This window comes from Candida jiufengensis (genome assembly GCF_024610255.1).
Source record: "Candida jiufengensis strain CBS 10846 chromosome Unknown scaffold1, whole genome shotgun sequence".
NCBI classification, from domain to species: domain Eukaryota; kingdom Fungi; phylum Ascomycota; class Pichiomycetes; order Serinales; family Debaryomycetaceae; genus Lodderomyces; species Lodderomyces jiufengensis.
The window spans coordinates 554,669-567,961 of record NW_026261562.1 but is presented as its reverse complement, the minus strand read 5'-3'; the positions used below and the strand labels follow the sequence as shown (position 1 = coordinate 567,961).

General features: G+C 29.5%; 7 protein-coding genes across 7 annotated transcripts; 4 read left to right on the top strand and 3 right to left on the bottom strand. All coding sequences in view use genetic code 12, as the record gives it.

The window, feature by feature from the left end:
• Positions 1–1,764: 1,764 nt before the first annotated feature.
• On the top strand, positions 1,765–3,738 carry SAS3 (Sas3p; the record flags this gene model as incomplete). The annotated part of the gene is made up of 1 exon (XM_051764685.1): positions 1,765–3,738. The coding sequence occupies one exon, from the start codon at positions 1,765–1,767 to the stop codon at positions 3,736–3,738; it is 1,974 nt and encodes a 657-aa protein (XP_051618072.1).
• A 39-nt stretch (positions 3,739–3,777) lies between these two features.
• Positions 3,778–4,887, bottom strand: KGF54_004029 (3'-5'-exodeoxyribonuclease; the record flags this gene model as incomplete). The annotated part of the gene is made up of 1 exon (XM_051764683.1): positions 3,778–4,887. One exon carries the CDS (start codon positions 4,885–4,887, stop codon positions 3,778–3,780), a length of 1,110 nt encoding a protein of 369 aa, XP_051618071.1.
• A 73-nt stretch (positions 4,888–4,960) lies between these two features.
• KGF54_004028 (uncharacterized protein) lies at positions 4,961–5,596 on the top strand (the record flags this gene model as incomplete). Its single annotated transcript, XM_051764682.1, has 1 exon — positions 4,961–5,596. The coding sequence occupies one exon, from the start codon at positions 4,961–4,963 to the stop codon at positions 5,594–5,596; it is 636 nt and encodes a 211-aa protein (XP_051618070.1).
• Positions 5,597–5,717: 121 nt separating this feature from the next.
• Positions 5,718–6,287, top strand: KGF54_004027 (aminoacyl-tRNA hydrolase; the record flags this gene model as incomplete). Its single annotated transcript, XM_051764681.1, has 1 exon — positions 5,718–6,287. The coding sequence occupies one exon, from the start codon at positions 5,718–5,720 to the stop codon at positions 6,285–6,287; it is 570 nt and encodes a 189-aa protein (XP_051618069.1).
• Positions 6,288–6,330: 43 nt separating this feature from the next.
• On the bottom strand, positions 6,331–8,083 carry DOT6 (Dot6p; the record flags this gene model as incomplete). Its single annotated transcript, XM_051764680.1, has 2 exons — positions 6,331–7,801; positions 7,863–8,083. 2 exons carry the CDS (start codon positions 8,081–8,083, stop codon positions 6,331–6,333), a joined length of 1,692 nt encoding a protein of 563 aa, XP_051618068.1.
• A 730-nt stretch (positions 8,084–8,813) lies between these two features.
• TRP2 (anthranilate synthase) lies at positions 8,814–10,396 on the bottom strand (the record flags this gene model as incomplete). The annotated part of the gene is made up of 2 exons (XM_051764679.1): positions 8,814–10,337; positions 10,394–10,396. The coding sequence occupies 2 exons, from the start codon at positions 10,394–10,396 to the stop codon at positions 8,814–8,816; spliced, it is 1,527 nt and encodes a 508-aa protein (XP_051618067.1).
• A 162-nt stretch (positions 10,397–10,558) lies between these two features.
• KGF54_004024 (uncharacterized protein) lies at positions 10,559–13,285 on the top strand (the record flags this gene model as incomplete). The annotated part of the gene is made up of 1 exon (XM_051764678.1): positions 10,559–13,285. One exon carries the CDS (start codon positions 10,559–10,561, stop codon positions 13,283–13,285), a length of 2,727 nt encoding a protein of 908 aa, XP_051618066.1.
• Positions 13,286–13,293: the final 8 nt, after the last annotated feature.

Genomic DNA, 13,293 nt, shown 5'->3' with positions numbered 1-13,293 from the left:
ATACGAATTAAATCAAAACGGTACAAAAATTAAAAAATATCAATAATTAGTTCGGCCAAAACGTTATCGTGCATCTCATAAAAAATTAATGGGGAAAGAAGTTAAATATTCCTGTACCAAGAAATATCTTGTCTGATTAACTCTGACACAGAGTGTATAAAACTTTATTTTGTTACACTAGATGTTTCATTCGTACTATATTGATAAGAAGGAAGTCATTATTATTGAAGCGAAGAAAATTTCTTAAATACAGTTTACTTTGACGCTTAACACTCAATTAAAATTTCATTGTGAGATTTTCAAAAAATATTTTATTATTATTGGGAATATTTTCATTTTGTGTGTTTTAAGTAGTGAAACTTGTAATGATTATAATTTTTTTTTTGAACCTAAGGGTCGAATCATTTTCGTATATTATCAAAAAGATAAGATAAGCCGCTTAGTAACTGATAAAGATCAAATACGATAACATGAAAATAAATCGATAACGTTGATAAAACGAATTTAATAAGATATTTATGATCAGAAGATTAAGAGTTGGTTGTGACAAATCAGATTCAATTTATTCCTTTACAGCATTTTGACATCTTTCAGGTGAATTCATGAAGTTATCTGATGAGCGGGGTATAAAAACTGCAAAATAAAAGTAACTAGCAAAATTTAGCATTTACCCCAGATTTTTGATCAAAGTCACAATTATCATGTAAATATTAATCATCTTAAAAAAATACTAATTTACTAAATTTTTAATAATAAAAAATTATTATAATAAAACTTATGATATCATTTTTATAATAATGCCGCAGGTGTTCAGCCTTACGTCGTTGTTGAGAAATCCTTTATTCAATAATTTTGAATCATTGCAAGTATGAAGGATATAAGGATGATCATTAGACTGTCAAGAATACTTTTTATTTATTTTTGAATAAGGAAATTTTAACCTCATTTTCTTATCAGTTTTCAGTACACGCTACAGTTAATAAACTATGGTGGTGGTGATTTACACCACTTTTGAAAGAAATACAATTTTTTTCGCAACCAAAATAAATTTTAAAACAATTTGCTTATATTTTTAAGAGATTAGATAAAGCAATGCTTAGGCAATCAAAAGAACTAATAATAAAATAAAAAAATAGTTCATTTGTTTTCATTCTCTATGTATATTTTCATGGTCAAACGGCTTTTAATTTTTACTCACTTTTAAGAATAAAAGCTATCTGTGTAATAAACACCCATGTATAGATTTCAAACTTCAAACCTCTCATAACCTATCTCAAAATGTGGTGATAAACTTTAAATTATAAATCTTATCAAGGTAATTAGATATCATAATCACTGTAACTCCAAAATTTAGTTTACTCAAATTATCTAATAAATGCTAGAACGTCAGGACTATCTCAATTTAGCTGGCGAATATTTTGTTTTGTAAATTAATTGATAGACCTTTCCCTCTCTGTGTGCACATATATTTTATTAATTCTTTTCTCATATAAAATACGATGGTATGTATATCATTTGTTTCATATTTTGATCAAAATTTACACTACCTGCTTTATTTTTTTTTTTAATTTTTTTTTATTTTTTTATTTGTTTTGATCTCTTAAATTTTATTACTCCAACAACAACAATTACTATAACATCAAATCATCAATTATATTATAGCATATACTATCAATTAATAATCAGCATTTAACGTATGCTATAACCGATCATTGACGAATTATATAGTACCGTTTTGTTTACTATTTACATCATGGTCTAACTATGGTCCTGCATCTTTTAAATCAATTAAAAATTACAAATAATCATGTTTATTCAAATATAACTCCAACAGATTTAAATAAAAGAACTCAAAGAATCAAACCTAATAATGATTACTCTTTAAAAAGAATGATCAAAAAGACAAGAGAAGCTGAAGAAGAACTACTACCGTTGAAAAAGAAAAGACGTTTAATAAATATTATCAATCATAATCATAGTAATTCCAACAACGATCATTTGTTTGTCACATTAAAATATGCAACTTCTAGAAAGGATCTACCATATAAAGGTATTTTAGAATTCCCTGACTGTACAATTAATGATACTGATCCAACAAAAGAAGATCGAATCAAATTTGAAAAATTTAAACTAGAAGGTTCAAACCTACGGAATCAAAAAGTCAAAGAACAAAATAGTCTACATTTAGAGAATGCAAGCAAAGAATCAACACCATCTAATATAGCTATGAATAAATCAAAAATTAAAAAAATTGTTTTTAGAGATTTCAAAATTGATACATGGTATATTGCACCTTACCCAGAAGAATATTCACAATGTGAGACATTATATATATGTGAATATTGTTTAAAATATATGAGCTCACCAATATCATATCAAAGACATCAATTGAAAAACTGTAATTATTCAAATCATCATCCACCAGGAATTGAAATATACAGAGATTCAAAAGTCTCAATATGGGAAGTTGATGGTAGGAAAAATATCAACTATTGTCAAAACATTTGTTTACTAGCTAAATTATTTTTAAATTCCAAAACTTTATATTATGATGTTGAACCATTTATATTTTATGTTTTAACAGAAAAAGATTTACAAAATCCTTCAAAACATCATTTTGTGGGGTATTTTTCAAAAGAAAAATTAAACAATCTGGATTATAATGTATCATGTATATTGACTTTACCAATTTACCAAAGAAAAGGTTATGGGAATCTATTAATTGATTTTAGTTATTTATTAAGTAGAAATGAATTCAAATTTGGAACACCTGAAAAACCATTAAGTGATTTAGGATTGCTAAGCTATAGAAACTATTGGAAAATTGCAATAGCCTATACTTTAAAGAAATTGTATGAAAATCATCAAAATCGAAGTTTGCAAATATCAATAAATGTGCTTTGTAAATTAACTGGTATGATACCTGCAAATGTTATAATTGCATTGGAGCAATTAGAAGCACTATATAAGAACCAGAATGATGAATACGCTATAGCTATAAACTTGCCTAAAATTAATGAAGTTATTAACAAGTGGGAAGCAAAAAATTATGCACAATTAAATTATTCAAAACTTTTATGGAAACCAATGTTATTTGGACCAAGCGGTGGGATAAATTCTGCTCCTGCTATGGCTTATCAAACCAAGATTGGCAATATACCTCAAAATAGTATTTCATTAATTTCAGATTTTTTGAAAGATGATATAAATAATCCATATACATTTGAAGAAGAAGCTCAAAAGGAGATAGATATGTGTTCATCAGAAGCAGACGGAAAAATCACTGAGATAAGTAATGATTATGTTGTATGTAAGGGCAGTGATGATGTGGTTGTAAAAAGACCAAAACTTCACAAACGAAAATCAAAAGAGACTGAAATAGATATGGAAGCAGTTGCAGAAATTTTTGCTGAAGAAGATAATGTCTCAGAAGAAGATGAATCGGAATTTGATGAAGAAGTAGAAAAGATATTTGAGGACAATGAAGAGGATGATGATGAAGAAGACGAAGAAGAAGAAGAAATTATCGATGTAAACTCGGATTCTGAGTCAAGTTCACAATCAGATATAGAATCTTTTGAGGAAAATATTGATCCAGAGCTTAATAAACAAACAAGAATTGTCAATGGTGAAAGGAAAATTTCTTTTTTAACAAGGAGAAGGACCCTTAATGTTTTAGAAGAAAATAATAAACCAAGAGGTAGAGGCCGTCCAAAGGGAACTTTTAAAGTCAAATAGTTTTTCAATTCTATAAAATATTTAATGTATTATTATCAATTAATTAAATAATTTTAATGAATTCTCAAATACTGTGTCTATAAATTTCTCTATTTCTTTTGGTTCAGTTATGTTATGTAATTTACATAAAACTTCAGCCACTTGTCCAACTTCAGCAGGTTCATTTCTTGATTTAATCATTGGTTTACTTAGTATTCCAAATCTCAACTCACTGTCTTCTGTGGCATTTTCATTAACATAAATTGAATGTTTTTGATAATTCTCTTTTTTAATTGATGGGAATGGTAATTTATCATCTAGTTTAAAAGTTGATTTCTCCAAATTTTTCTGCGGCGATGATTCAATTTCTGGGTAAAAAGTATTTGGGTAAGGAGTAATGTATTTATAACTAGCATGACTTTTTCTAATCTCACACCATGGAGAGTCTGTTTCTATCATTAGTTTATCAATTGGGATTTTAGATGCAACTTGAAGATTTTCTTCTGTCTTTAGTGAACAGCCATTTATACCTATGTAAAACCCAAGATCTAGTATCTTTTGGAGTTCTTGTTCTGTACCTGTAAAAGAATGAACTACTCCAAATCCTTCGGGGATAATACCTTCATCAATATATGGTTTTATAATTTCTACAAAATCATCACATGCAGCTCTCATGTGTAAAAATAATGGAAGTTTAAAATCTAAATTTTTTAAGATATCTAGCTGCTTTTTGAACATTGTAATTTGTTGATCTTTTGTAGAGTAATGCAATCTATCATAATCTAACCCAATTTCTCCAAATGCCTTTATATGATTTAACTTATACCCTTCTCTTACAATTTCAGTTAATTCTTCCAACTTCATGTCAACATTTTTCAAAGGGGTTGTTTCATTTTCGTAAAATTCATTAGCAACAGAACAAGGATGAACACCAGCAGTTGAATAAAATTGATTTGAATATAATTCACAAAGTTTAAAATGATCGCTACTTTCTTTTATAGTTGATGCAGTAATTAACATTTTTTTAACATTAAATAAATGTGCTCTGTCTATAACAGCTTCAACATCACATGGATGTTTTTGATTTTGAGAGCCATTATAATAACCTTGAAACATTGAATCTGAAAAATTGACTCCAATATCATAGTATCTTGGTTTCCATTGTGACATATTACGTTTGATTAACCTACTAAACATATAGTTGGTTGTAAAAAAAATTATTTTGATTACTCTTCATCTTTAAATGGATGACTTAACTAGAATATTATCAATTGAAGAATCACAATTGAACAGAAATATAGAGATAGATAGAGTATTAGAATGTTCAGATTATGACTTTTTTGCAATAATGGAAATCAACCCGTTATTTACCACATATGAGGATATACCAAACCTAATCAAAAAAATATATAGAAAAAAATCACTACTAATACATCCAGATAAATCAGATCACCCGGAAGCTTCAAAAGCATTTGATAAATTAAAACAATCAGAGAAAATCTTGGGAGCAATTGATGAACAAAGTGAGGAATTCAAAGAGAAACAAAGGTTATATTCCATATATCAATATTTCAAAAAAGAAGACACACCAAACGAATTGAATCACCCAGAGAACTCTCAAGTAAGAGCCAAAGTAGCCGAAATTATAAATAATGAATTAGCAGATGAGGAATTACAAAAATTAGCAAAACAAAGTGAAGAAATTAGGAAAAATGAAATGTATCAAAAACTAAAAGATGAAAAAAATGCTAAAAAACAAATGGAAAATAAGTGGGAAGAAAATAGAGATGATAGAGTTAAAAATTGGAGAAATTATTCAAATAAAATTGATAAAAGGAAGAAAAAGAAAAAAGATGGTAAATTGAAAAAATTAGCATAAGTTTATAGTGTTGTAGTTTAAAAAACTTATCGGTATATCATATTTTTCAGTCATGCGGCTTTAACATTTCGTTATCTTCTCAAAAGAAATGCAAATTTACAACCAACTTCTTTAAGCCAAAATGAATTCCAACATAACCATAATATCAGTTGGAATATTATCATTCTTGACAGGGTATTATACTTGTCAAATCTTCAAAAACCAACTTAATACTAAAACAAAAAAATTTTATACATCATCAGATGATGAAACAGATATTGAAACAGAAGATGAAGAAGAAGATATAGATATCAACTCAATGGCATTGAATGAAATACCTGGAGAAGTTAGAATGACATTAGTAATACGACAAGACCTCAAAATGGGAAAGGGAAAAGCAGCAGCACAATGTTCTCATGCAACATTATCATTATATAAAAAAATTACAAATCCAAGTTCAGATGCATATAATCCAGAAATGGTCAAAAGATGGGAATATGGTAATGGACAAGCTAAAATTACATTACAAGTGCCCAATCAAGAAGAAATGGATTTATTATTTGCAAAAGCTATCAGCTTAGGTATAAATGCTTGTATAATTCATGATGCTGGTAGAACTCAAATCGCTGCTGGTAGTGCTACAGTATTAGGTTTAGGACCTGCTCCAAAAAAAATATTAGATGATGTTACAGGAGAATTGAAATTGTATTAAATTTTAGTAAAAACATATTATAAACCTTTTCTAGAGAAACTTTTTAATTTCTTCTTATTGGACGTCTAGCCAAAGGATTAATAGCAGAGCTTGCTCTTCTTTTCCTATTTCTTCCATTGGGTGCAACATCATCAACATCAATTAATGCATTATCATCATCATCATCACTAACTCCTATATCGCCAATTACATCATCATCGTCATCATCATATAAATCATTAACATCATCTAAACCTATTGAAGATTGTCTTGCTCTTCTTGAATCTCTTGAATTTGAAGATCTGTCATTTCCATTTCTTAATTTTTCCAAATAATCAATTCTTGACCAAATTTCACCTTCTGTCCTTTGAGGTAGTAGTATTGATAATTCAGCAAATGATAATTCTCTATTTCTTCTATTAATTAATAGTTCATCTTCTTCCATTGCCCAAGGTAAATCTAGTTTCTTATTTTGTTGCTTTTTCTTGGATGAATTTGAAGATGGCATACTTCTTCTTAATTTTTGTAATTTTTTATTACTTGCTTCAATTTTTTCTTTATCTATTTTAAGTGGTTCTTCATTTGAATTATGCGGTATAACGACCGATCCAGATCTTGAATAATAACCCAGATTGGGACCAGCTAATGAACCATTTCTTAAACTTGATACTGTTGTTTGATGTACACCTGTGGCTCCACTTATACTTGAATTTCTAGATGGTCCACTTATACTACCCGATCCACCAAATAATACTGGTAAATGAGCTAATGAATTGTTCCCCAGTTGATGATGCGGTATATTCATTGATTTTGAAGGTAATGATGAGACTGAAGCTCTTGTTATTGACAGTATTGATGCTCTATCGTCATTTGTTATTTGTATTATGGAATTATTTCTTAATGCCGCTGCTGCTACTGATATTGAACCAGTATGATCTTTTGTATGAGAAGTTGAATTTCTTGGAGTTAATGAGGAGGGTGTTTCTGGATGGGTTCTGTTATGCGGTAAATTTATCGTTGGATCAACTGCCATTTCCGTATAATAACCACCTGTACCACCAGGTATACTAATACCAGATCGACCCAGTGATTCTAAATCTGAATCTGGAGAATTTTCATATTTTTGACTTTCAGTTGTGTCGATGTTATTGGAATTTGTAGTTACGATTGTGGGTGGTTCATTAGTGCTTGGTGATGATACTGACATTTTGGGAGTGGTTACACTTGATTGTGGTATATATGATGGTGAATTAGATAATGCATTTAAGCCAGCTAAAGCTGTTGAAATATTGTTGTCAAAACCTTGGAACCCACCACTAGGAGCTTGTTCGTATTGATAATCTTCTGTTGTTTCTGTTTTAATTGGTGGAGGAGGTGGTGGTTGAGTAGTCTTTTTTTTCTTTGATGATGATGAAGAATTTAAAAATTCTTGATTTTGTTTGAATTTATCACCTAATGCAGCTGCTGATTTGGGCAAGTTTTTTAGGTTACCTGATTTAAGTCGTCTCCATCTGAATTGTGCAGAATTGGCCGTCCTATTTGTGACTAGTGTATAGTTAGTATCTCGTTGTCATGTCAAAAGTTATAAAAAGATACATACAGTGCGATGCAATTTGTTTCCATCCAAGTTTTTGAACTTCTTTAAGGTGCATTAGTAGCACGTCATCTTCTGGTTCCCATGAAGTTGGAGTTTTTTTAACTTTGACTGTGTTATTTTGATCACCACTCGGTGAGCTTGACGTGGTACTGGGTTTATCTTCTGTCACTGTGCTCTTCTGATCTGGAGTAGCTGCCACTTCCGAATCTCCACTACTCATATTTATTTAATTCCAAACCTCAATCTTCAAGTGTTGTTGATGTGGTAATATTGTTGTAAAATTAAATTGGATTTTTTGAATTATTTCAACAAACTTAATAAAATAAGCTAAATTTTTGATAGTTCGTTGATTTCAGAAATTGATGTTGAAAGGTATAATCTTGAGTGTTTATTAAGTTGTTGGGCTGGCCGGGCCAAAATTGGATTAAAGATAGTGTTGTTTTGATTTATTTACTATTTTTTATGACAATTCTACTATATGTGGCATCAAAAGAATTTGGGTTGAGAATGATGCCTATAAAATGTTGAGCTAGACTAAATTTAATTGTTGATAAGTTGGTGAGTCAACACTTGTATTTGGTTGTAAAACTAATTAAGGAAATGAATAAATAGGACGGTATATTTTGATTATCAAATCTAGCTGTGAAATATTGAGATGATCTCTTATTATATATTGTGTTGATAATTAATTTGTTCTAAATTGGTTTATTGTTATTATTTTGAGTAATTGAAGTGAGTGAGTAAAATTGTGAGTGAAAGTGAGAATCGTTAATTTTGATGATGATCTTCCAATTTTGAATTTCTTAAGTATGGAGATTATTGAATTATATGCAGTACTAGCTGGTTTTGGTCTATTCAAAATAATTTCAAGACTATCTACAGCTCAGAGTACTCTTATGCTTCCTACTTCTATCATAATTATTCATTAGTATACAAACTGTATTATTTATTTACAAAGTTCCGACTTTTTCAGCCCAATTTTTTTCTGCTTCAACAATTGTATTATTATTAGCTCTCATTTTATTCATTGTTTCCATATATTCTTCATATTCATCACTGTCAAATACGATACCTCCACCTGCTTGTAAATAAGCTACTCCATCTTTGAATACCATGGTTCTTAACGCTATACATGTATCCATTGTTTTACCATCATATCCCCAATGACCAACAGCTCCAGCATATACACCTCTTTTCTCTTTTTCTAATTCACCAATTAATTCCATTGCCTTAACTTTTGGTGCACCACTAGTTGTACCAGCTGGAAATATAGATCTGAATGCATCAAATCTTGTTTGATCATCTCTTAGTGTTCCACTAACTTCTGAAACTAAATGCATGACATGAGAAAATCTTTGAATAGTTAATAACTTATCAACTTTATTACTTTTTGGTTGACAAACTCTATTAATATCATTACGAGCTAAATCAACAAGCATTATATGTTCAGCTCTATCTTTTAAACTATCACGTAAAATTTCTGCATTTTTTTCATCTTCTTCATTGGTTTTACCACGAGGTATAGTACCTGCTATTGGATGAGTTACTACTCTATCATTTATATCCGTTTGGACCAATAACTCAGGCGATGCTCCAATTATTTGAAACTCAATTAAATCAATATAAAATAAGTACGGTGAAGGATTAACTGTTCTTAAATGTCTATATATGTTGAATGGGTGTAATTCAGTTGGTCTTGCAATTCTTTGTGAGGGTACTGCTTGAATTATATCACCCTTCAAAATGTGCTCCTTTAATTTTGTTACATGACCTTCGTAACCTGATTGACCAATATTGGAAGTAAAAGTCTGTCCTAATTTAATAGGTCCTTGATCTGGTGTTACTTTATCACTCGATAATAAAATTTTTTCGATTTTTTCAATTTCTTGCGTACCTTTGTTGTATTCTTCTGTTAAATCATGTGTTTCATCTAATTTTATATTGTATATTATTTGAAATCTTTGATATACGTGATCAAATGCAATGACTAAATCACAAAACATAAATACTGCTTCCGGTAATTCTAAAACATCTTTCAAGGGTCTTTTTGTTTTAGGTTCAAAATATTTTATACAATCATATGAAATGTAACCAGTAGCCCCTCCGCTATATTTAGGTAATCCAGGTAACGATGCTTGTTTATATGCACTTAGCTCTTTTTCTAAGATAGTAATAGGATCAACATCACAATATTCTTTTGGATATTTCTTTGAGTCATCACCGGTTTTTATAATTCTTGATGGATTTATACCGATAAATGAATATCTATCTACGGTATCCCCTTTGACTGATGATTCAAATAGAAATGAAGGACTTCTGTCTTTGTTATTGACCTGAGCTAATTTCAAATAAGCTTGGTGAATTGTTACATCATTATGATCTACATATTTGAAAATTGGAAATACATTGGCTGACTCAGAATTTTGGTTTATTAATTTGGTTAAAGTTTCAATTGATGGTTGTACTGGTTTTGACTGTCAAAAGTTAGTATTAGAAAGTTTATGATATAAGATTGACAAGTTCAACATACCATTTTTCAATGAGTCTTTGTTAATGAGTCAAATGAGTTTGGATTCAAAAGTAGTGAAAAATTTAGATTTAGTATGCGAAATCGTTTTACAACCAAATTATATTGAAACATACAAAGTTTAACTAAGTTACTAATGTTACAACCACATTCCCATATATGACAATAATGATAAAACATACCAACAAGAGAATACTACGGCATCTACGACCGAATTGTTTATTCACTTTCAAACTAAAATTTTTATCAACTCATTCCAAGTTTTTCAATCAAAATCTAATACCATCAAAACAATTTCAAAATAGTTATCAGCAAATCAATACGATTCATAAACCAATTAAAGACGTAATAGATTATCCGCATGTAGATGCAAAAGATTTTCAGTTAATTATAGATGACAGCAATTCAAATATCCCACGTATTGGCTCATTTGTGGAGTTTCAAGATGATTGCAAAATTAAAGCAGGGGTTGTAATACAAGATCTTCAAGCTAAATTCGATGAAAGATTTAATCATTTGTTGGTTTTGACCACTGATAACTCCATTTTACAAATTAAACCCACAAATATAAAATTTCACTTGTATAAATTGATTCAGGATGATATCATCGACTACCATTCAATAATAGTTAATAGACATGATCCAGCTCAACAAGATAGAGATATGGTATTATCTTATTTAAAAAATTTTATCAATGAATCTTTGATCTACAAAAACAAAATCTCACCATTATTCAACAACCTTCACAGTCAATTTTCGCAGCGAAAAATAGCACCTATTTCAATATTAGACATAGTTGATGCATTGAAATTAAAAGAATCAGATGTAATGAGATTTGGATCATCATTATTTTGGCAGCATGTTTTTTTGTATAGTATTCATTGGAATATGATTGATTCCACAAATTGGTTGGTACCAAATTATTTCGAAGCAAATTCAGTATCTAATTTAGCGTTATGGCAACATTCAAATGATTATCATTCAATATCTCAATATTATGTTAACTCGGAAAAGAATCAGAGCAATATACATCAATTTCTACATAATTTTCAAAATGAGAGTTATATTGAAGAAGTGCAAAAGTTTTTAGCTAAGCTTGGAGAAATGACAAAGGAGGAGATGAACATATACATGAAAGTTTTTGAAGGGAGGCATTTTGTTGATGTAATAGAAGTTATGAAATTCGCAATAATATATCCACATGATTCTATACTAAAGGAGTTAAGTAAGCTTAATTTGACTACAGTTACAGATATATACAAATTATTGGTTGATCTAAAGATTTATGACAATACAACAAATATTTATTTATCACTGGGTTTATTTGGAGCAACAAGACAATTAAATGTGTCAGATACGAGTCAAATAAATAATAATCCTCGTTCACTATTCAACGCAAAAGACAATTTCAAGCATTTGAGGACCAAAAAGTTTTATCATGATCACGTAATATATGGTTTGGGAGAGGAAGATGAATCCAGCCAGTTTGGAGTTTCAATTGAAACAGTCAACTCCAGAAAGCATATTGTCAGTGTTCATATTCCCGATTTGATATCATTTATTCCACCAGATAGTTTAGTGTTTAGAAATATCTTTGAAAATAGTTTCATTAAGAATAATACTTCCGTGCAAAATGAATTATTTCCTGCAAATTTGAAAAACAAAAGAAGTTTCAACACATATGCCAACTTTCATGAGAATGATGAAGTATGGGAAAATATTGATGCCCCAAAGAAAAAAAGAAGAAATATTTCAGAAGTTACATGCTTGACTATTTCTTTTCAATTCAACTCATTCGAGACAAACTCGTTTGAATCATTCAACGACAAAATTTCAGTCAGTTTTGATTCCATATCCAATGTCACTGTAAAGAATGTGAACAACAGAATCTTGCAAAAATGTTTGACTGGTCAATTAGAGCCCTCATTTTTCAAATTACTCAGAATGAAGCGTGACAAGCAAGAAGAAACGGAGGATAAAGATGTCCATTTAAATAAAGTTGATATACATAATTTAAATTATATATATCATGTCATGAAACTGTTTTTCAAAAGTAGAGAATTTGCTGGATCTGCATCAGTTGGTTCAAAATCTCAAGCTGATTTCATGATTGATGAAACCAAAAATTTTGCAAATTGTTTGGCAGCAGAATTTTTCTCACAAAATAACGTGCCGGTAGTGATAAGATTACAAGATTTGGATCAGAACGAATATAGTCTGGATGAAGTTTTAGTTGAACATGATAATATGTTGATACCTGCTTTTGATTCAGAAAGATATTCTCATAGTATTATGGCAAAAAATGTGAATGGATATATATCTGAGAATGCCAAGGTGATTTCAAACAATTATTTAGCTCCAGCGACAAAAAACTTGATCAATTTTGAGAGAAACTTACCCATGGGGTTCAATCGAGGATCAGTTGATATTATTAATGTTTTTGATTCTGGGGAAGCTTTACTAAACCAATATCAATTGTTGTCATATATGCATTATCTTCTTTCATTACAAATGGATACCATAGAAAGAATACAAAAATATAACCATTTAAAAAGTTTGGGATACAATTTACAAGGTCCTTTCACTCAAAGTCAATTAAGTGCGTTGATTAAACAAGATGATAAAATTTGGAACTATCAAATGAATAAATTCAAAAAATTAAGATCTTTACAAGAAAAACCCGAATCTCTTCAATGTGTTGTAACTAACATTAAACAAAGAGATAGAAATCAAGTGTTGTGTCAAGCATATTGTTTTGAATTGGGGATTGAAATAGATGCAATTACCAAAAATCAAGATATCAAAGTTGGTGGAAAATTACAAGTTGATGAGATTATAAATATAGATCCAATTAATGGTAAATGTACATATTTGGAAACGTTAGGTACTTTATAAATTAATAG